The sequence below is a fragment of the Myxine glutinosa genome, chromosome 6, assembly GCF_964187855.1.
Source record: "Myxine glutinosa chromosome 6, kmMyxGlut1.1, whole genome shotgun sequence".
Taxonomy (NCBI): Eukaryota; Metazoa; Chordata; class Myxini; order Myxiniformes; family Myxinidae; genus Myxine; species Myxine glutinosa.
In genome coordinates, this window is record NC_136266.1 from 175,654,444 (window position 1) to 175,678,249 (window position 23,806).

Below are 23,806 nucleotides of genomic sequence, written 5' to 3' on the forward strand. Positions count from 1 at the left end.
TTGAAATACCGACTTCTTTCCTGGAAGTTCTGGCAGTGTCCATTTGTTTTATACCTCTCCCACCTCCCCCCAAGCCCTCTCCCTCCCACAGATCTCTCGATGTCCCTGTTCTCTACCGTTGCTGTGCTTGTGTGCTTCCCTCTCTCTCCCCATTTGTCTCCCACTCCCTTTATTACATGTTTTATGTGTCTGTTTATGTTTTTTGTGATTAATGTTCGCTCTTACTCAAGCCTCGATCTTGTATACAAAAAATTTTAAAAAATTAAAAAGTGCACATTACATCGTCCAATGTAATGTTACAGTTATTCGAGCCTGTTGTATGTGTCCTTTATAACATTATTCAAAACACGAAGTTTTCCTGTTTGAAATGATTTTCGATTTTGTTTGACTGCCAGGTAGGCAGACAGAGTAAACATATAATCTCATTCCTGTCTGCACATGTGAGATTGGGTCGAATTCGGAGCCAAAGTACAGAAAAAAATGAAACACTTGTCTTTCTATTCATATTCTGATTTGTGTTTTAAATATAACATTCGATCTAAATGAGCTGTTCCTCGATCATAAAATGATGAAGATGGACAGACGTGGGGTGGGGTCTGATAAGTAGGCAGACAGAGTGGACAGACAGATAGACATGATAAGTGGACAGACAGATAGACATGAACCAATTGTTTTACCCCTCTTTTCACTTCCCGAGCACGTGGTAACAACAACAAGAACAACAACAACAACCAGGGTATGATCTGAGATGGTAGAACATCAGAGCTAATTTTGCAAGTTGAAACAAACTGATAGGTGGTCTGTGATCAATGTGAAACAAAGTGCCGACTGAAGATGTACTGGAGAAAATCTTTCACCCAAAGTAAAATGCCAAGTACTCATTTGTCTAGACAACTGGAGATCTCAGCAGGAGAGCAGGAGATAGTGTATGAGATGCGAATGCATTGGACTCCCAGCGTGGTTTGAACTCTCAATGTCGGGGAAAACAGCGCTGACCCCGCGTTGGTTCACATCACATGACAGGACCATTTATTTGTCTGAGACATAGTGAACTAACATATTTGAAGACTGCAGCATGTCGTGAGCTTTGGAAGGCTGATCACTCCAGGGTGTCCAATTCCCAACTGACTCCCTTTTTAAAGAGGCAATACAGCAGGCCAAGCACTGTAGTGATGTTTGGCATGTATCTGCTGTGATATTGGAGCATGCCTCAAGTAAGCCTCAAGTTCTTTGATCAGGGGCATCTTCGATTGCTCTAATCTTATCTTTAGTGGGAAGCAAAGCATCAACATGGCGACCCCTATATGTCACATATGGAAACATTAACTCACACTTATCTCTCTGCAGATCTACGATTCTCGTGCATCTATGTGCCATCCAGATTCAGATGTAATGCATAGCACCTGTTTGAGGTCGTCAAGAAGATGGCACTGAGTGGCCTGTGATGAGAATGTCATCTTGGTAAACGACAATGTGAGGTTCAATACCAAACAGTCTGTCCATTTAACTATGGAAGATTCCTGGTGCTTATTTCATGCCAAAACGTAGCCAGTTGCATCAGTGGAGCCCATGTTGCATGTCTGCGGCTGAGAGGGGGTGTGTGGCATTGGGATTCTGATGTATGTACTACTTGTGAATGTATTATGCAGCTGCAGGAGAATCCAGGTGGGGTTTGAAACAGCAAAGAGTTTACCTGGTGTAGCTTATAATGGATGCTGTATGCAGCTTTCTTTGACTGGAAGAGCACAGGAGTTAATATATTTTATTAGGGGTTGGACACGGAGTTTGTAATTTCACATATTTGACTCGCACAAATGTTTGGAGTTGATTACTTATTCTCCACTGCTATACTTTTGATTTTGACAATTACAGTTGACCTTTGACCTTGACCTATGCACTGCACATTTTGAAGTTATTTTTAATTTAATTGAATACAGTGCAGCTGTACGCTGGTGTATGCAGTTGCTCTCATTGAAGAGTACAGTCGTCTCCTGACAAGAGATGAACGGCAAACCCAGTATCCGCTTCAAGTTGTGACAGAACATTGCAAGAGGTTTCCCGATTGCAGGAAATCAACGCTTATCGGGTGCAAACATTGAGTTGCTGGCAATCATGAGTCACTGTGCAACCCCTAAAACTTGATGTATTCTAAAAGTATCTCACAGGCAGAAGTTTTACCTCAATACCAAAAAAAATTAAAGGTTATGAGTAAAACAATTCAATTTTTTTTTTTTGCCTTATGTAGCTAAGAACCACCCTAATATATATAGATATCTATCTATATATATATATGAAAGAAAGTTTTTGTTTGTTTGTTTGTTTGCACGTGCTAATCTCCTGAACGGTGAAAGATAGGAGGAAACCTCTGAAACAAAAATTGTCGGGACGGGCCCCGGGAAGGTTATAGGGTGGGTGGCGAGGCTGGTCGAGGCCGTCTCGGCAGGGCTGGGCCCATTTCGCAATAAATCTTCTTCTTCTTTCAAAATTATCTTGAAGTACAACTTATGCACTTAATAGGAATATCTGATTGATTGCAAAACATGCTTTCAAAATTCTCTCTCGCGGGCCCGACAGAAGAAAGAACAAGGAATCGTTGAGCACTAACTGATACTGGGATCGCATCAGACCGATGTACAGAAGATTAAATTCATTCAAAAAGAACCCGGGCAATGCCGGGTGCATTCAGCTAGTATATAATATGTATGTATGTATGTATGTATGTATATGTATATGTATATATATATATATATATATATATATATATATATATATATATATATACACGCATCTGAGGGCTATTGTGTTGTCAGAGAAAGTGAAAAATGCACCTTTCTCTCCTCTCCGTCACTTTCAAATGAATCCTCTATAGTATGAAATCTCTTAGTTATGATGGTTATCTGGCAGAAGAAAGACTTGGATATGATTCCTAAGTGACAGGAAACCATGTGTGTCCCAGTGTCAGGAAAACAATTAAGCAGCGATGAAAAAAACATTCCCAGTGTCAGGAAAACCACTATTGACTCTACAGCTGAATCAATAGTAAACTGATGAGCATCTATGTGCCATTTTAAGATTTCAGCAATATGTATGTCAATAAGTAGAACTCAAAATGATGAACAAGAGAAAAATAAATGACCAAAATCCCCAATGATGAACTTCTGAGGCACGAGATGTCGATTCATGTATACCGGTCGATACAGGAACTTAGAGTTTCAGAGAAAATAAGCCACAAACTCTCCTTGCTTGCAGCCAAACTCTCAGTGCCAATTTGGTGCTCCATCACCTTCTCACCCACCCCCCCCCCCCCCCCCCGAACAGTGCTCACCCTGCACCGCTCTGCACAGACTCCTTAAACTCCCAATAATGCCTCATTGACAGGAGGGCTAAGTCGCACCATCCATCAAGGCGTTCCTATGTGTCCCAAAGCAGCTGACACACAGTTGGGGAGCCGCACAGAAAGTCTACTTGTGAACTGCACAATTTGGATCAACAATGCTCAAAAATTTTCTCCTTTGCGTTGAGTGATATAGGCAACTTATAGTGTGCTTCAAAACTCAGCATGGGCAAGGCAGAGGTTACTTTGCTTCCAAATTGCTTCACCTTCTTACCGAAGTCGCATTCAAAATGTTATAGTTTTGGGAATACTTGCTGTTCTTCCCCTCATGGTACATACCTCTTTGGAACTGAAAATTCAATGTATTTTTTTTAAATGTGCCTTTTTACAGTCAGCTAGCTTTGTTTCGAAAATAAACACAAAGGAAACTGCTTAAAATATCTGTTGAATGTGAGAAAAGAATAAAATGCTAAACGTTTTCGATGCAGTGTTCGCTGAAAGACGCCATTGCATGGCGTAAACTATATTTCATCTTCACAATTAAACACGAGTTCAGCAGAAAGGTAGGAGTCATGTCAATTAAATCCACACGTGATGAAGATTTGATGACAAAATTGCCGTGCTTAGTGCATCTTGCACAAGCAACTGTAAATCTCAAATTAAGGAGCGATGCTTCGCACCGTAGAAAATCGGAACAATGGCCGATGACGACGTATTTGTGGTGGGATCATTGAGACAGCACAAAATCCCATAAAGCCTTTTGGATACGAGACCGAATGAGCTTGGGAGACGCTGTTTGATCCAATGTGAGTTGGAGAGCATTGCCAACTGTACAAAGAGCTTGCATCACCACACGCTGGCTCCGGCAGGGGCCCAAGAGTTTGCTTCACCGTACACGACAGGGATCTGAACAGTACTATACAGTGCTGTCTCCCTCCCCCTCTTTCAACTCCTTTCAGTGCCAAGCAGCTGGGGAGAAAGCCTACCAGGCACTGGCCAATCAGGCTGGAAACAACTTTGGGCCATTTCCAAAGACTGAGAATAGGGCTCCCAGGAAGGAAAGCTGCCTTCGACTCTCCAATAGAGGATACTTTGTCTGTCAGTCCATTCCGCCCCAAATTCGCAACACAAAGAACGGCACTTTCAAAGTGCTGCCCATTACTTGGCCTGCATAAACGTGCCCCTTTTACACCATCGCTAAATCACTAAAGTACAGGATTTTAGTAGCGGAGTACCAAAGACCACCGAGGGATTTATGCCCAAACAAACATTATGCGCTGGAAACAAAGCAGAACGACTCGCACTTGACAAGTACATTGCAAAAAGCATGGGCAATTGCAAAAAGCATGGGCACGTCATTTGCGTCAACATCGCACGCAGCCCCCACATCATGGAGGCATTTGAATAACCAGTATGCCAAAGTGGATTCTACTGATACCTGAAATTTTACGACATAAAATACATATAGAGTTAGATGTTTCTGGAAAAAAATTATCGTGTCTGAGAAATAACATAAAGCAAGATTGCTTATGCTTGCCACATCAATGTAATTTTGGGAAATTATTTAATGCTACAATGTTACATTTGTGGAGGAGAAAGTAATAGTTCGATTTTGGCCCTAGACACATTTACATAAAATAGGTGCGACTAGAATTGACACCAGCTCAGGTGGTTTGTAGGCATCTTGTCATCGACAAAATCACATGGCCTAGCTGTAGCTGTGGGTTGTTGCACATTTCTTTGACTTAGGGCCATTTCCAATTGATCCAGAGATGGTTGGTGGATATTGCGACAGCAAAAAAATCCTCCTGAGGGTGTCCCTAGCTTTTCAATTGGGTGTGAGTGCAAGCAGGCCTGCAGTCCATGTGAGTAATGGTGTAGTCGTCAAGCGCAGCATTGATAACCTGGGCATGGGTGTGTACTTGTGCTGTCATGCGTAAAGATGAAGTTGGAACCTTGTTGTAAAGCAAGAAAGATGACTACATGCATGTTGATGTCATCCCTGTATCTGACACCAGTTATAGCACTCCTCCAAATGATGGCAAGATCATTTCGTCAGCCAACTTGAATGACAGCCCCTACCATCGGGATACCCCCACCCAACCAATCATGCTGCCCAATGACACAATTAGCAAATCATTCCACACCTTGTCTCCAGGCTCGAGCACATCTACTTTTGACGTTTTGGCAGAATGTTGGCATGTCCTTGAAAAGAACATGGCACCGATGGTTCACCCCTCCGTTTCCATGGTGCATCGTCTTCTGGACCTCATTCCGAATTGTTGGGTTGAAATTCAATGGTTGATTTATCTGTCCAGGTCATTACGGAGAGACCATGCTGTTCAAAAGTGGTTCCTTCTGGAAAGTGTGACAACATAGCAATCTTCCTGAGGGGTCGCAACCCTTGGGCACTTTGAACAACATCTCTCCATGAACTGTACACTCTCGGTACCTTCACTTTACCGTATAAATGATATAGCAATGAAAATTTCCTGGGTGTAAATAACAGTCTGAGTCAACCCTCTTGAACCATTCCGATTGCGTGAGCCAACTCATTTGGTATTAAATGATGCCTTGCCATTCCTGAACTGATTTAGGCTTCATGGATGACCAATACAGGGTATTGACATTGCCCTTGTACGTAGATACTGCGCAAGGAGAGATTCATGTGATTTTTCTGAAATAATTTTCGGAACTAGTATCCAGAGTTTATTTCACAGTTCTAAAGTTGTTACTTCATTTTTTTGTGAGAAGTATACAATAACCAATGGTCTCATTCCTAGTTGTGCACTTTTACATGGATTACAAGTTGAACACGTGACAAATCGGCACAACTTGTAAATGGATTTGGACCAGGAATCCCAGCTTCACGCATCATCTGCTCACATGAGACCATCATAAATGTTAATATCAATTCATTTTCATTTCTTCTTCATATCAAATCATGACTATACGCGTATAAGCTTGATGTTGGCTCCACAGTTAAGGTGGCTGTCTTAAGAACTTAGGGTCTTGTCTTTGAGCCCTGTCGTGCCGTAATATAACACCAAGTGGGTTAACTCAGCCTTTCATCATTCCGAGGTTGGTAAAATGAGTAAGAGCTTACAGGAAAGGTGCACTGCATCAGTGGCATTGTGGTGCTCCCAACAATGATGCAACCAGTAGACAGGCTGCATATGAAATGATGATGATGATGAAGAAGATGATGATGATGATGATGATGATGATTATATCAACAAAATTGTGACTTGTGAGAAACACAAAGTTTAGAATGCAGAGGTACAATCCACTTTATGTTTGGTAAAAAAGATAAAACTCAGAAAGTCAAAAAAACAAGGATTTTATGAATCCGTTAAAAAAAAACAAGGATTTTCTGAATCCATTTTTTAAAATCAAGGATTTTCTGAATCCATTAAAAAAAAAAAACAAGGGTTTTCAGAATCCATTTAAAAAACAAGGATTTCTGAATCTGTTTTAAAAGCAAGGATTTTCTGAATCCGTTAAAAAAACAAGGATTTTTGGAATCCGTTTAAAAAAACAAGGATTTCTGAATCTGTTTTAAAAGCAAGGATTTTCTGAACCCATTAAAAAAACAAGGATTTTTGGAATCCGTTTAAAAAAACAAGGATTTCTGAATGTTTTAAAAGCAAGGATTTTCTGAACCCATTAAAAAAACAAGGATTTTTGGAATCCATTTAAAAAAAACAAGGATTTCTGAATCAGTTTTAAAAGCAAGGATTTTCTGAATCCGTTTAAAAAACAAGGATTTCGGAATCCGTTTAAAAAACAAGGATTTCTGAATCTGCTTTAAAAGCAAGGATTTTCTGAATCCATTTAAAAAACAAGGATTTTTGGAATCCGTTTAAAAAAACAAGGATTTTCTGAATCCATTAAAAAAAAGGGTTTTCAGAATCCGTTTAAAAAACAAGGATTTCTGAATCTGTTTTAAAAGCAAGGGTTTTCTGAATCCGTTTTAAAAAACAAGGATTTTTGGAATCCATTTACAAAACAAGGATTTTCTGAATCCATTAAAAAACAAGGGTTTTCAGAATCCGTTAAAAAATAAGGATTTCTGAATCTGTTTTGAAAGCAAGGATTTTCTGAATCTGTTTTGAAAGCAAGGATTTTCTGAATCCATTTAAAAAACAACGATTTTTGGAATCCATTTAAAAAAGAAGGATTTTCTGAATCCATTATAAAAAAGGATTTTTCTGAATCCTTTTTTTTTTTTTAAAACAAGGATTTTCTGAATCCATTTTTTTTTTTTAAACAAGGATTTTTTGAATCCGTTTAAAGAACAAGGACTTTCTGAATTCATTAAAAAAACGGATCTTTGGAATCCATTTTAAAACAAGGATTTTCTGAATCAATTTTTAAAACATTTATTATTTATATTTATATTTATATTTATTATCAGTATCTTTTCTGTGTTCATTTTAAATATAATTTAAAGCAATTGTTTTTATCAATTTTGCCTTACTCAATACGTGACTTCCATCAATCGAACTGCCCTTTTGGAGAAAACTGGCTTTTTACCATCTGGATGGTTAGCAGAGTTTCGTGTAAAAAATGCATTAGATACTGCAAATGCACCAACGAATCTGAGATCAAAACATGCTCAGCTCGCAGTGATAGCAAGGACCAGTTGATGACCAAACCAAGCATTGTTTATTTTTTTTAATGTATGCAAGTAGACATGTTTGTGTGTATATATCGAAATAAAATGTGATAAATAGAGCAATGGATGAATGATGAGTAAATCAAAAAGTAATAATACTGTTGGATTACCCCGTAGGCCTGAAATACATGTTGGTAATGATAATACAGGAATGGTAATTTCATACATAGTCTGAAAGGTGCTGTCTTTCATAGTCTGAAAGGTGCTGTCTTTCATAGTCTGAAAGGTGCTGAAAGGTGCTGTCACCTTTTAGCTGTCTAGTCGATGTTCAATTATCTGTCCGACTATAAACTGTCGGATTGGTGTTTCGCTGGTAAAGCATTACATCACAATGTGTGCCATCCCTTAGGTGAACGTAAAGATGTATGTTTCATCTGCTAGTATTAGTTGGTCGATGTTACATATCCGAAGGTGCCTTTATTGGCACCCTGAACAATTTGCTAATTCCGGCCACCTTTAGTCGAATGGCAGGCTTGGCCAGCCAGTTCGTGAAAGTTTTGGGCCAAACACTTTCCCTGCTCGACTCCACGAGAAGGTGGGAATAACTGGGGTCATTAAAGAGTTAGTAGTAGACTTTGCTACATGAACTAAACCATATTCGAAATCATTCACAAAAACATACCCGCAAGAAGGAGTCAAGTGAGCCGTTCTCCATGAACTCCGTTACTATCATGACTGGACGGCTCTTGGTAACAACACCCTCAAGATGGATGATGTTTGGATGATCAAACTGGCCCATAATACTGGCTTCTCCCAAGAAGTCTCTTCGCTGCTTGTCGGTGTATGCGGCCTTCAAGGTTTTGATGGCGACATACATCTCTCGCTTCCCCGGAAGACGCAGCCGTCCACGGCACACCTCGCCAAACTCTCCTGCACAAGAACACCAAGCCTTTCAAAATTATTCCCTCTGATCATTTATTTATGTATCTTTTCCCCTTTTCATAAATTTTTATTTAGCTATCATTGGCTACACGTCCAATTAAAGTGCACCATTCCACAAGTAATATTTCATCAAAAGTGCTAAAAATGAATCAAAGGCTTTTCAAATCACAGTTGCCATTGCAGTGAGAGTTGAAGCTAGGAAAATGATCAAAGAAAGAAGCACTAATATTGATTGGCTACAGCTCTCCTCCAAAGTCCAGCTTCACTGGGTTGCTGGCTATTGCAGACAAAATCTTCATCACCATGTTCTAGGAATTCCAAGCCTTTAGATAGACCAGGAAAACACAGGATCGTCCGAGAGGCTTGTAATTAGAAAATGCTTATCATGTGTGGCGACACAAAGCCAGGCTTCGATAGCTTACACCAATGTTTGAGCTGTAACAATGTGTGACAAAAAAAATAATCTCAGCTTTGATAAAATGGAAAAAGGAAGAGATCTCCCCAGGGCATTACCACGAACTCCAAGCACTAAAGTCATGGTGTGCAATGATGACATGAATTCTCAAATGTTTGGATGAAGAACAATGCCAGACAGTATAGTCAAATGACTCCGTGAATGGAGCGGTGTTGAAAACACAAAAACTACCCAAGAGTGAAAGAAGCGAAATAGAATAAAGTTTGAAAAGAAGTAAAAACTAGAAAGGACACTCGGTAGAGAGGAAGCTCCACCAGGATGAACAGTTTAACTTTTCAATCCTCTGACAGGCCGGATCTGAATTCGGACCTGAACCAAAAGCTAATCGGCTTATTCTTGTCATCTACCCAACAATACCACAAAGTTATGGCAAATTCGTCAACAACTTTTTGTCATATCATCCTCTATATCGTTTTTGGCCCTATATCTCATTGGTGAAGAATCACTTAAAATTTATTTCTCTGATCCGGATTCGAATCTTCACAAAAATCGAATGGATTCTTCCTTGTCACACACCCAACCTGTCCACCATGTTTTGGCTGAATCATTCCACAACTTTTTGAGATATATTCATTTTATTGTTTTTTCCTCTATATCTCAATGGTGAAGAATCACTTAAAAAATTTTTTTATCTGATCCGGATCCAGATTCGAATCTTCACGAAATTTGAATCGATTCGTCCTCGTCACATAACCAACCTTTCCACCAAACTTCCACCGAATCCATCGACAACTTTTTGAGACATCTTGATTTTTATCGTTTTTGCCCAATCTCTCAATGGTAAAGAATCACTTTAAAAAACGTTAGATCCATATCCAGGTCCGGATCTTCACCAAAATCGAATTGCTTTGTCCTCGTCACATCCGCAACCTCTTCACCAAATCTCGTCCGAATCCGTCCACAACTTTTTGAGATATCCTGATCACAGACAAACACACAGAGGTGAAAACATAACCTCCATCCACCTTCGGTGGCGGAGGTAATAAGAAAAAATATATAATGAAAAGGGAAGACAGGTCAGCATAGATGAAGGTGTTTTACAGCTCCTGGATCCAATAACATAATGAGTGTGGGTCCATTAGCATAATGAGTGGATTAACCACTCACAAAATTAACCACTAAATTTGGATATATAGAAAATAAATTGAGCATGAGGAGTTCAAGATAATTGAGCCACCTGCCATAAAACTTTATTTGGTCATAATGAATTCTAAAACTAGAAAAACAATCTGAGGCATACTTTTACTCATTAACCTAATAAAACCTAATTACTCTGGATAATTATACAAATACAAAAGGTGGGATTATGTTATAAATCAAATGTCATCACAAAATAAAAAATAAATTAACTCGAGCAATATGTAGAAGCATGTTTAGTGCATGGATGGAATATTTTTCAATATGTTCACCTTTAAGATGTTGCATTCATTCACATGAAATATTTCCTTTGTTATCCCAGTCTACGCGCCGCTATATAAATTACCAGAGTGTTGTCTCATCTATTTTCAATTAGAATATCAAATTCATAATAAAATTCTTTGCTTTGATTCACACTCTAATTAGGTGCAATTATTGCCTTTATATTTTCTGAGCCTATTAAAATCAATGATTTGATTTTAATTGCTCGTACATTGGTTGGCATTGGTTCAATGGTCAATTTGAAGTCCTGTTTTTTTTGTCGACCGAGTGAACGGGTCCCACAGGAGTCGAGCTGTGACTGTAGGGAATAAGCGGAATTGTGTCAAAGCAACTCGTACCAATCTTACCCGATCCGATAACTTGCTCTATAGTAACGCATGAGACGTCGATTTCACGTGCAAACTCTCGGATGGCTTCGTTAGGGTCTTCGTAGGTGAAGGGATCGATGTACATTTTCATTCCCGGAGTCGCTTCGGGGGAACAAGTAAACAGAAGGCATGTTAGAATGGTTGGCTGGTTCGGCCATGTTACATAAGGAGATCATGCAGGCACATCCTGCCTTGTCCAGATAAGGAGTCCTGCATTTAGAAAGATGCAGCACCGCACTAAGCTCAGATGGAAGACTGGAAAATGATATCGTGGAAGGAAGAATAAAAAAGAAGCTGATTAGACCAAATCTCTGGCACCTTGTGGTGTTGCTCATATAACAACTACATTTCCCCCAATAATAAATTTCAAAGGATGCTTGGAGCAGCCATTACACACCCGGCGTTTTGTCACCTTATCGTCAGTATAATGAAACAAGGCTTGGACAACCTGCTGTTAAATGGCTAAATGACACCATTGAATTTATTCTGTGCAGAAAGGCACAAAGAAATGAAGTAAGTTCCATGGTGACCATCACTACCCAGCAGCCGATGTGTCGGAAGGTTCACAAAAAAAAGACACTTGTTCAAAAGCAAGTTCACCAGGAAAACACAAGCCTGGTATTGGCTTAGCGGATAGAGTGCGGCTTGGGATTCCTAGGATCCTGAGTTCATATCCCGGTCGATTGTTGAATTAACACCAGCGGGGTTGACTCAGCCAGTCATCCTTCTGAGGTCAAGCAAATTGAGTACCAGTTCACTGGTAATTGGGGCACTGCATCAATGGCCACAAGCTGCATATGAAACAACAATAACCAGGAAAACAATCATTGACTCACAATGTCCGGTGTTATACTGTTGTAGCTTGTCTGTGTATTCAGGGTCTGGTCGGCCATAGCTTCTTTTTCTGTAAGACAAAGCACAGATTCATAAAATTCTTTGTCTGTGAATTTTAATGTGCAACCGTAATATCTACATTAGGCATTTGACGAAGATATGACGGATGACAGCAGTTAAAAACTTTAGTTGAACTTTGAAAGAAAGTCTAGATTCTTTAGCAAGCGTACAATTTTCCAGGATAAATGCAAGTCTAGATTTTAATGTCGGCAATCAATTCAAATGAAGAGATGTTTTCAAATACTCTTGCAAGGCCGCACTTTTGCTGGATATGCTAATCGACTTACCTGCAGTACACGACACAAATCACAGCCACGACCACAATGAAGACGACTGCTGCAGCAGCGGTGCCGGCAATTAGTGGTAACTGCTCCTTAAGCTTGTCTTGGTAACCGCCTGCGATACACGAAGTTCAAACATTAGGGCAAGACAACTCCTGGGGGTAATTTTTATAACAAAAACAATAAACTTCAGAAACAGGTGCATCAGGCAAGGCATCAGAGGTTCTCGGGATTAACCATAAATTAATTGCTTCATTCATATTTTCTTCATGCCTCACCGACTACTGAAATATGTGATGGAATATGAGTCTATGGAAAGGTTATTGTTAGTCTGTGTCAGTGGAAAACTTAAACAATGGCTTTTGTCAGCTGAAAGCCGATAAGAGCATATCAGCTGTTGCGGGAACTGAGGTATGGCTGATGCTTCGAGTCAGAGAAAAATCTCTTTTCAAATTTAAAAAAAAAAATCATTTGAAACATCATGACAGTTAACATACTCATATCTGCTTTTAGTTGATAAAATGCATCGATTATTATGGGATTTGTTCAATTTGTAGCATTTCAGACTGAAGTTCATGACCCCCATCACACCCAACCCACCACGAACCCACCACCCAATCCTTAATGATCTAAAATGACTTCTTTTTTTTGGCCAAAATCTACACCTTCCATCTAAAAACCTGCTAACTCCTCGAGTCATTTCCCCCTGTAACCTAACGGTGACCACACTTACGTATGTGCACCATCGGGGTGTCATGCACACCCACTAGCAATAACCAGGGTGGTTCAAGTTTGTGTGGGAATGAAATACCTAAGTGAATAGCAATCTTGAGGTCTTCTGGAAGCATCGTGAAGATTCCATCAAATTAAATAAATACAAAAAGAAAAATAATAACCCGAACTGTAATGCTCAAATTGGCAGATTTCATAGTTAAAATAAAATTTACCAAAAATATGTGCATAAATACTCATCCTCAAACAAAATTCGACTTTTTTGGAATGAATTGTCAAGCGTGACAAGTCCTTGAACTTTATTTCAAAAGCGAGTTTTTCACATCTGTTTACTCTTGCATTTTCTCACTTCAAACCGATCAAACAATGAACTCTGACAAACCTTTACGCCAGCTTTTCGAAATGATGGCACCTCAATAGAGCAATAGAGGTTAAAAAAAAAAGAAACTTTTGTTTTTCTGCCACAACCCGATTGTATTTATTTTTCCGTGACCAGGGAGTGATGTTAATAGCAGCGGCAGAACATAAATAAAGCATCATTTTTTAAAAGCGGTTTGAAAGCTGCCTTCAAAACAGCTGGGAAAAAGGCAACAACAAACATTTCATCACCAAGCATGAAAAGTTATGAAAATGAGCACCTGCAAGCTTTCAGCACGTCACCTAAATTTAACGCAGGCTGAGCGTGCATGTTCTGTATGAAAGCGTTTTTTATAGCAACATCAGATGATATTCTGCCTACAATTTTTTTTAAACCACTGCGAGACGATGTGACCTGAAAATTAAATAATGCGCACAACAATGGCTTCGACCACTTTCGGTGAAAAAGAATGCATTGACAAGTTAACAGATCTACGAAGTACATACGAGGGCATACCAAGAGTTGGCAACACCAGGGATGTGTTCACATCTGTGCCCCCCTCTGTTGCATTTCCCGTTATTGAAGGACATATCGGGAATTGGAAAGTGACCAGAGATTACCTAGCAATACCGAGGTAAATTTCAATGACTTGGAGAGGCATCAAAGAGAGACATTCAAGGTGCCAATAAATGATTAGTACCTTTAAGTCACCATCAGTTCACTTATCACTCTCAATCGCCATTGACACAGTTCCACAAAGTAAAACTAAATATCTGGAATCATAAAGCCATCGACAAAGGTGGGCCTCCACAGGCCGGGGGCGACTTACCCTTGGCCCACATGGGTAAGTTGTCATATATTTTATTTGGACCACCATATGACCTTGACCTTCAAGATTTAAGGATAGAGTGTAAATTAAGAAAATGTGTCTCCATCTATAATATATCCAAAAAACTAAACATCATAAAAATCGAAAGAAAATTATTCAAGTTATGGTCAAAAATGTGTTTCTTGTTAATTAGGCCACAATCCGAAAAAAGTAGGTCAAGGATACTAATCAAATATCAGGATCACAACTTTAATATAGGTCCACTATTATGATGCAAGAACATCTTGGAAGGCCAATCGGTCTGTGAGATTCCGCATTGGAAAAATTGAGCAATGACAAAAATGGGTTTTTATCAGACCGCCATTTGACCTTGACCTTTAACTCGGAGCAGAATGGTGTAGCGTACATGCATGTTCCTCTAGTCTATCTAGTGATTGCATTTCTGTTCCGATGGGACAAAACTTAGTCGTGGTATGGTGAAATGTTAAAATGTCTTTAATTGGGTCATGACAAAAATAGGTCAAGGTCAAAAAACATGTCAACCCTGTATAGGTTTTATTCCCATTATTGGTGTAAAATCTCCTTATGAAAATCCCAGCCGGATCCAAGAGACAGCTCGGAAATTGGCAAAAGAAAATGGAGCCTAAACCTAAATGGTCTAAAAAACCTAAAATGGGGCAGCAGCAACCCTCACGCCTACCCAATGCCCTCACACTCACAGCTGTTCTTATGGTGAATAATCACAGTTGTGTCTCGATTGATCTGAACATTTTTCCCTTAATTGTTATTGGAGGAGAATTTTTATCTGTAACTAGCAGGGGAACCCGGCATTGCCTGGTCTATTTTTTGTGGGCCTAAAACACTTCCCTACATCCACTAAGGAATTGGGGCCCACCACACTTCCCTGCACCCACGACAGGGCGATTAAAAGAAGACAAAAAAAATCCCCAAAAATCCAACTTTTTCATTTAGTTTTCAAAAACAAATTAAATTTTGTTTTTGCCTGAAACATTAACCAGTGTGGCAGCTACATTCAAGTGCAAGGTGTGCACAGAGGGAGCTGCAGATGGAGGAAATGTTGAGTTGGATCTTGGAGATGGCGTGAAGATGGAAGGTGTGAAAACATTTTGCTACATAGGAGACATGTTGAATGGAAAAGATGGATCAGACTCGGCAATGGTTGCTCGAGTGAGATGTGCATGGAAGAAGTTTCGGGAACTGAGTGGCGTGCTGACGAGGAGGGGAGTGTCATTGAAGCTGAAGGGAATGGTGTATGCTCCATGTGTGAGAAGTGTTATGATTTATGGGAGCGAGACATGGGTAATGAACGGAGAGCAGCAACGAAGGCTGGAAAGGGTGGAAATGCGAATGGTTCGGTGGATGTGCGGAGTATCATTGAGAGAGAGGAAGACAAATGATGAATTGCGAAAGATGATGGGAATAGAGCCTGTGATTGATGCTGTGAAGAGAAACAGGTTGAGATGGTTTGGTCATTTGTTGAGGAAGGATGAAAGTGACTGGTTGAGAAGAGTGATGGAAATGAATGTAGAAGGAAGTAGAGGACGGGGAAGACCGAGAAAGACTTGGCCAAAGGTGGTGGAAGAAGAAATGCGGGCAAGGGGGTTAACAAGGGGAGATGCAGAAAATAGGGCAAAATGGAGAGGATTGTCATGGGGCCCACAAGGCTAACCCCCACCCTAGCAGGGAAAATGGCCTTGAAATGCCTGTTGTTGTTGTTGTTGTCCTGAAACACCCCTGACACTCACTGATGAACCTGTGAAAGTTTGACGAAGATCAGTTTGGCCTTCCTTGAGAAAAATGGCGACACACACACACACACACACACAGACAACGGCCATCTTATAGTATGGTCTGTAATAGTTATTGGTAAATATTTGATACTGCCCAACACTGAATCACAGCTGCTAAACCAAATCGTACCACAGTTATACCACATTGATTTGTTTGGCCAAACTCGTACAATATGCTTTCAAATTAAATTATCAGATCATATTTATATATGTCAATGCTCATGAATTTGTGATGAGATTTATGCATTCAGCATGAGATTCATGCATTTGATCTTCTTTCTCATTAAATAGTTCCGCTGCCATGGAACTCTGCCCAGAGGGCACTGCTCCAGCCCAATGCCAGGGCCTGGGTGGCTCCTGGACCTCCGCCACACATTTCAAGCACTATCACTCAATCGGTTGGGTATGGTCGACAGCTCTTTATTTAACCACTTACTTTTAATTTTTGTGCTAGAGATTAATGCTAATGATAACAAAGATGACAATGACAGACTTAAAGCAAAACTTGTAAAAATATTTATTAAGAATAATCTCTTGCACAGACACTTAAAATGAGTCATATCAAAAGACCCAGACTGCCAGATGCTGGTCGACACAGCTGGGCTGCAATTTCAACCCGTTTGTTTATTCAAATGGTGTCGTCAGTTTCGCAGGGATTTGTCAATTGTGTAACTGCAGATGGCAATGCAAATGACTCCCTTCCTCAGCCAGAATTTATGCGGAACACACACATCAAAGCAGGGCTTAGAACTGAAAGCTTCCACAGACAACTACAACAGGCTCAGCAATCTTATCGCATTACCACAGACAGGTCCTGCCGAACCTGAAGCAGGTGGAAAGAAATATGTTTGCAAACAATGCATAAGTTCAATGGTTTTGAGCAAACAATTTCGTTGCCCTTACCTGAGGCTAGAGTTTGGAAATACATCTTTCCGCTGTATTTGCCATATCCGGAGAAGGTACGGGCCCGGACTTGGAACACGTAGATGGTTCCAAGGCGTAGGCCATCGACGCGTGCGGTGTTTGTCTGGCTCTGCATGACTGTGGAGTTCTTCTCATTCTGGCCCTTTAAGAATGACCGGAAAACATGTTTACGGGAATGTTTATAATGGCGAACCATTACGAAACCCTGCAAAAGGATCTCAAGCTCACCTTCTCATAGAAGCGCAGTTCATAGTCAAGTATAAGCCCATTCGGTTGCTCGGGCTGTGGCCAAGAGAGTGTAATGCTGTGCATTGTGGAGCCAACCTGATGCATTATGGGAACTTGCGAAGGAGCTGCAATGTAAAACAAAAGTATCGTTTCGTTAGTAGATGTGGTTCCGTTAGTACGTCCCAAAAAAATTTCACGGTGATTATTTTGTGGTTTGCTTTTCTTCACTCTTCTTGATTTTGTTGACACATTTCCATCTTAAATCCAAATTCGCATTGCGCTGACACCAACATAACAAGTAGGCCCAAAGCCACCGTCTTGTGTGTCTTTCATATCATAAAGTTTGACCTTTAGCTGTGACTTTCTCTTCCAAAGCCTTTGCCCATCTTCAAGCCGGTAATGGAGTTTTATGCTTCAACCACAGTGGCTTGTGATATTTTTCACTCGTGCTCCAATAAGGTTTTTTTTTCCCCCAGTTATGTTACCGTTGTTATTGGATGAGTGCACCATTTGGAAACCACCTCTGACAGGTACCATGCAATCTAAGCTATCAAACAAATCATGTTTGACAAAGAATGGGCCCAAAAAGTATTTGAGGGCACAGAAAGGGATATGCTATTTGCAACCTCATTTGACCTCAAGATCACCCCCAAATCACGTGACTGCTCCTCAAATCAAAATCACTTCTCAAGGCCTGTCTTGCAACTGCGTGCACCTCCCCGTAGGAGGACATGAAATCAAGCTATCAGAAGTCGCGGCGTAAAATTTGAATTGCAACTGAATAATAATAACATCTACAATTAGTCACAAAGAAGATATGACAACAACCTCGAATGTACCTGAATCACAGTATCTTAGACACTTACGTTTTGGATTAATCACACCATCATTAGACATGTCATATTGATCAAACTTCCCAAGGATAAGTGCCAACACATCTAGCTTACATCTTGTGGGTAACGACAAAAATATTAACTTGTTCTCCTTGTAACCTAGATTGCAACACTGCGCTGCAATACTGCGAGACAACACCCCCAGTTCCATGATCGTCCCTACTCATTTACTTCCTTCTTTTCGAAGCATAAGTTACAGGGGAAGGATCCTGGAAACAAAGGAATGGAATGAAGTGGACCCACAATGCGAAGACTACCATCACATGCAGAGAAGACCAGGTGTGACACACGGATTGCAATCCCCATCATGAAAACCATTAATGAGGCAGATGGGTTTTTACCAACAATTCAATAGTGACATTACAGTTACTAGCGACGGTACCCGTTCCTCCTCTTCTTTCATCTAGTAAGAGTGGATCTTCAACACATCACATTGAATAGTGCTTCCTTAATGTTTTACAAAGTCCTGATTCATTGTGTATCTTGATATGAAATGGACTGCAGCAATTGCTATTTTCATAACTAGTACAAATTTCTTAATTTAGTGTTAGTGTAGCAGCATAGCAAACCTGTTGTGCATTTTGTGATACAAGCACCAAATTTGGCACAAATGTACATTAATATGTTGCGAACATTTTCAGATATTGGGCCACTTGAAATTTCGTAATTTTTTTTTTCAAATTTTTTCAAATTTCGTAATTTCAAATTTTTCGGGTGACACCGTCACAATTTCGGTCTTCGAGGCCGGCCGATATAGTGGGGCGGCTTAGCCCAAATATTCAAAAGAATTGAGCATTTTGTGATACAAGCACCAAATTTGGCACAAATGTACATTAATATGTTGCGAACATTGTGTGGTCAGCAATGAAGACGAGAGTCTGAATTACATGTATGCAAAAGACCTTGTGAACCAGTGAAGCAAATACACGGGTAAGCATGAATTAAATCTAGGGCATGATATAATTTCCATGATGTTTACCTCTACACTCAATGGTGGAAGGAGGTAATGTTTTGATCCCAGCTTGTCTGTATGTCTGTTTGTCTGTCTGTTAGTCCACAAAATTCCAGACAAAGCTTGTAGTAGTGGTAGTTGTAGTGGTAGTGGTGATAACAGAAATTGTTATATAGAACTGAACTTATATTATTATTATATGCAGAAAATAACTTCATTTCTATATGCCCTGCAGTGGACAGGTTAATTGGTTTATGCACTGAAGGGGTCACCCTGGTGTGCACTGCTGTGTTCTGCCTCACTGAGTTGTTCAGGTATGATGTACTCAGCACAAGCTTCCGGTCGGCCCGGAGGTGGGGGTGCGGGGCCTGTCACGGAACGTCAAAACAAACGGCCTGCCGGGGCCGCCCAAAAGTCGGGCGTGAGGGGCGCGTCCACGAAAGGAACGCCTCTCGCTTCCCAGATCGAGGGCCACGTGGTCAGGAGAACCTCGTCCCTTCCGGTCACACTTTGCCTATCGGCCGGCCTCGAAGACCGAAATTGTGACGGTGTCACCCGAAAAATTTGAAATTACGAAATTTGAAAAAATTTGAAAAAAAAAATTACGGAATTTCAAGTGGCCCAATATCTGAAAATGTTCGCAACATATTATTGTACATTTGTGCCAAATTTGGTGCTTGTTTCACAAAATGCACAATTCTTTTGAATATTTGGGCTAAGCCGCCCCACTAGTTATAAACAGCATTAGCGACTGTTTAAAAAGCAAATCATACGTGTTTGTGGTTTATAATATTTTTACTTCCTGTAGAAGTGGTTGCTCCCACGGAAACACCATTATAACTACTAGCAACGGTACCCACCCTACGGGCGGGGCTTCAATTGGGAGGCCCAAATAAAAAGCCAAAATATCAGAAATTGAAGGGTTTTTTATTTTATTTTAAACGATTTATATAAACATCCGTTAAATCATATCACACGCAAATCATCAAAATCTAAACAGTATTTGTAGAATTTCAATAAAAGCCACATCACTGTTCATAATCGGTAAATATTATTCCATCGTGTTTGGAAAAACTGGAAAATTGGAAAATTTGGAAAATTGGGGGGGAAATGGAAAAACAATCCTGCCTATTTTACTCCAGGGAGTCCCAGGATTACCCACCCAAAATTTCGTTGCAATCGGTTCAGCAGTTTTTGCAGTACCTGGGAACAGACGGACAGACAGACAGACAGACAGACGGACAGACATTTGGTGAATTATAGTAAGATACCTGAAAATAACTCACCTCCCTGAAGCTTAAAATCCAAATCCCTCATATTACTACTTTCAGTTGGGTTTGAACCCACAACCTCAGGGATGCCAGTTTCCAGCGTTCTTACCAATAAGCCACAACTGTAAGCTTCTGTAACCCTCAAGGAGAGACAAACTACCATCAATTTATGCGATAAAGAAGAGACAAGTTGAAGGAAGAAGTGGGCAGTGATGGATAGACAGGAAGCAATGACACATGGAAACAAACAGGTATGGAAGATCAAATCGTGTAGTTAATTAAAAACTCTGCTGTATTGTTGTTCACACGCAGGTGGGTGGCCGACAGGTACAGTTAGTGGCAGTGGCTTCCTAGATTTGTTAATACGACACAAGTTGTGGGATTTCTGAAAAGACGAGGTTTAAAATTCCCTTGCACATGGCCATGTCCGAAAGTTGACGTGCTTGGAATAAATGTGGACTGGTGAATAAATAAATAAATGTGAAAGTCTGGTGGACATGGATGGAATAAATGCAGGTTGGTGAAAAAAACAAATGAAAATAACAAAAAGCGTACCTCAAGTTATTTTCTCAAGGTGTTAATAATTTCCATTCAGCAGCTATAGGAATCAAACTCGCAGCAGTGAGTACAGCACAACAAGGCTCTTCGCCACTCCACCACAAGGTAGCTCACTAAACATGTGGTGATTACCTCCGCCACCTAAAGTGGACGGAGGATATGTTTTCACCCCTGTCTGTTTGTCTGTCTGTCTGTCTGTCTGTCTGCATGTGAACAGGATATCTCAAAAAGTTGTGGACAGATTCAGATGAAATTTGGTGGACAGGTTGGGCGTGTGGCAAGGGCCAATCGATTCGATTTTAGATTATATATATTTATATACATTATGTTAGATAGATCCGCATAGTCCCACAATGGGTAGATGCCATCACTCTGCATATGTATGGGTGGGGGATCACGTTTGTGAAGTTTCATGTTGATCGGATAAGGTTCATTTTTCTATCCAAAATGGCTGCCAAACCACGTAACCTATGACATCATCATTTTCAAACTATATGCAACAGTGCTGTTAGATGATATTTGAGCGGTTTCAGATATAATTATTTAATATTTTCCCTCAATCCAATATGGCTGCCAAACCATGTGACCAATGATGTCATAAATTTAATATTTCAATACAAATGGGTCATAGATCATGTGCATACAATTTCAGATTTTTAGGATAAGGAATTCGATTAAAACATTTTTGGCTGGTATACCACTTCACCTATGATGTCATCATTATCAGGCTTTTGTCCCCATTAGGAGTGCTTGACTTGTCCACCAAGTTTCAAATTTTTCCATCAGTGCTTTCCGAGAAATAATTTTTTAATTATTTGCTTTTAATCAAAGATAGCTGCCATACCACGTGACATATGACTTCAAAATTATCATAAAAACATTCTGGATGGGTGTCACTCCTACCCTGAAAGTTTCGTCTTAATCGTACATATGGTTGCTGAGAAAAGGTTTAGCCCGTACGGACGGACGGAAGGACGTACGGATGGCCAACCCAAAAACCTAATGCCTCCGGCGACTTTGTCGGCGGAGGCATAAAAAGCTGAAAAAATTACTAAATCGTAGCTTATTCCACACAGAAATCCTAAAATGGCCCGGACAATATTATTGCCACCTTTTAGAAGAATTGACTTTTCGAAGAAGAATTTACTTTGGAATTGAACTCACCTGTGGTGAGTTGCAGGTGCCTGCAATATAAATCACTCATTCAAACCAGTTCGAATGTCTGAAAGGAGTCATTCTGCTGTTTTGTGTCACTGTGTGTACCACAATGAACATGGAGAAAAGAAAGCAATCCAGAGAATTGTCTGAGGAGGTCAGACACAAGATTGTAGCCAAGCATGGACAATGTCAAGGCTACATGTCCATCTCCAGAGACCTCGATGTTCCTGTGTCCACTGTACGCAATGTGATCAGGAAGTTTAAGGCCCATGGCACAAGGTACGACAGTTTCAACTCGAACCATCCGTCGCCAACTCAATGAAAGGGGTTCTATGGTAGGAGACCCAGGAGGACCCCACTACTGAGAGAGAGACATAAGAAAGCCTGACGAGTTTGCCAAAACACACCTGAACAGGCTTTTTGGTAAAGCACCCAGGAATGGTTCAAGACAAAACGCTAGATTGTTCTGTAGTGGCCAGCAATGAGTCCAGATATAAATCCCATTGAACACCTGTGGGGAGATCTGAAAACAGCAGTTGGGAGAAGGCACCCTTCAAATCTTGGAGAACTGGAGCAGTTTGCACAAGAAGAGTGGGCCAAACTGCCAGGAGAGAGGTGTGGGAAGCTCATTCATGGCTACAGGAAGCGCTTGACTGCAGTTATTTTGTCCAAAGTCTGTGCTACCAAATATTAAGTCTTGGGTGTCAATAATTTTGTCAATGCCATTTATTTTTATTTTCTGATTTGAGAGGATATATTAAGTTCTGAATCAAAAACAAAGGTTCTGTAATATTAACATTGAAATAAAGAATTGTGGAGATCAAATACTTTTGTCAATTTCCACTTATTTTGGAGAAAATTGCGAGTTATTTTTTTAAAGTTCAAGGGTGTCAATATTTTTGGCCATGACTATATATATATATATACGGATTATGCAAAACTTGTTGGATGAGTTGGACAGCTGACACGAAGAAGCAAATTGGATTTTTGTTCTGGTCCAAATCCATACCTGGCCTATCAGTCAGTGGGATACAAAATGTAAACTGTTCAGCCTGGCTGAGGAATCACTCTACTGAGTGTCGTTCTACTTGACTATATAATGATTTGCAAAAATCATTAATATTTTAGCTCTAATAACGAGCTTTAATTAGAGTCTCCAATTTTTTTATTTAAATCAGAATGGTTCACCAAGTTGCCGTCTGCAATGTGTGGCCAATTTTCCTTGGCAGGAAGGCTGACTGCATAATGCAGGTTTTACAATCTATCAAAATGGCATATACTCAAAGGAAAAGAAATACTAATTAGAAAAGTTAAGAAAAGGCATGCGATGCTTAATGAATACATGCAAAGCTCAAAAGTTGAACTTGTTGTGAGAGAATGTTCGTTTTAATGAGGAAACAATTCATGGAAAAGGCAGTGAAGAAGGAAGCTTGGAGAGGGATCCGATTGACTGTATTACATAGCTTGAGCTTATCATAGCTCCGCCATTCTCATTACAAGGAACCATGGGCAGCAGGTTTTAATGTTATTTAATTTCAGAATGCCGACCCAGAGAAATATCCACTTCTGGTTGTTGTTTCGTGTGAAGCCTGTGGCTGCTGGTTGCATCATTTTCTGGAAGCGTGGCTGTGCCGCTGATGCAGTGCCCGTTACCAGTAGGCTGGTACTCATTATGCCGACCTTGGAAGGATGACAGGCCGAGTCAACTCACCTGATGTTATTTCAACGGAATGACAGGGGCTCAAACTCAAGACCCTAAGA

The 23,806-nt window shown here is 40.2% G+C and overlaps 1 protein-coding gene across 6 annotated transcripts in view; it reads right to left on the reverse strand.

The window, feature by feature from the left end:
* The window catches only part of LOC137428972 (ephrin type-B receptor 2), a 252,354-nt gene that overhangs the window by 51,212 nt on the left and 177,336 nt on the right, over positions 1–23,806 (reverse strand). For 2 of the 6 annotated variants that reach the window (XM_068118902.2, XM_078780887.1), the window contains exons 6-11: positions 17,214–17,338; positions 16,965–17,127; positions 12,338–12,446; positions 11,993–12,060; positions 11,136–11,258; positions 8,635–8,882 (exon numbers count right to left, since the gene is read on the reverse strand). In XM_068118902.2, coding sequence (XP_067975003.1) covers positions 8,635–8,882; positions 11,136–11,258; positions 11,993–12,060; positions 12,338–12,446; positions 16,965–17,127; positions 17,214–17,338 — 836 coding nt within the window. Of the gene's footprint in view, positions 1–8,634; positions 8,883–11,126; positions 11,259–11,992; positions 12,061–12,337; positions 12,447–16,964; positions 17,128–17,213; positions 17,339–23,806 lie in introns of all 6 variants that reach the window. The other 4 variants (XM_068118901.2, XM_068118903.2, XM_078780888.1 and 1 more) reach the window with 3 other exon arrangements.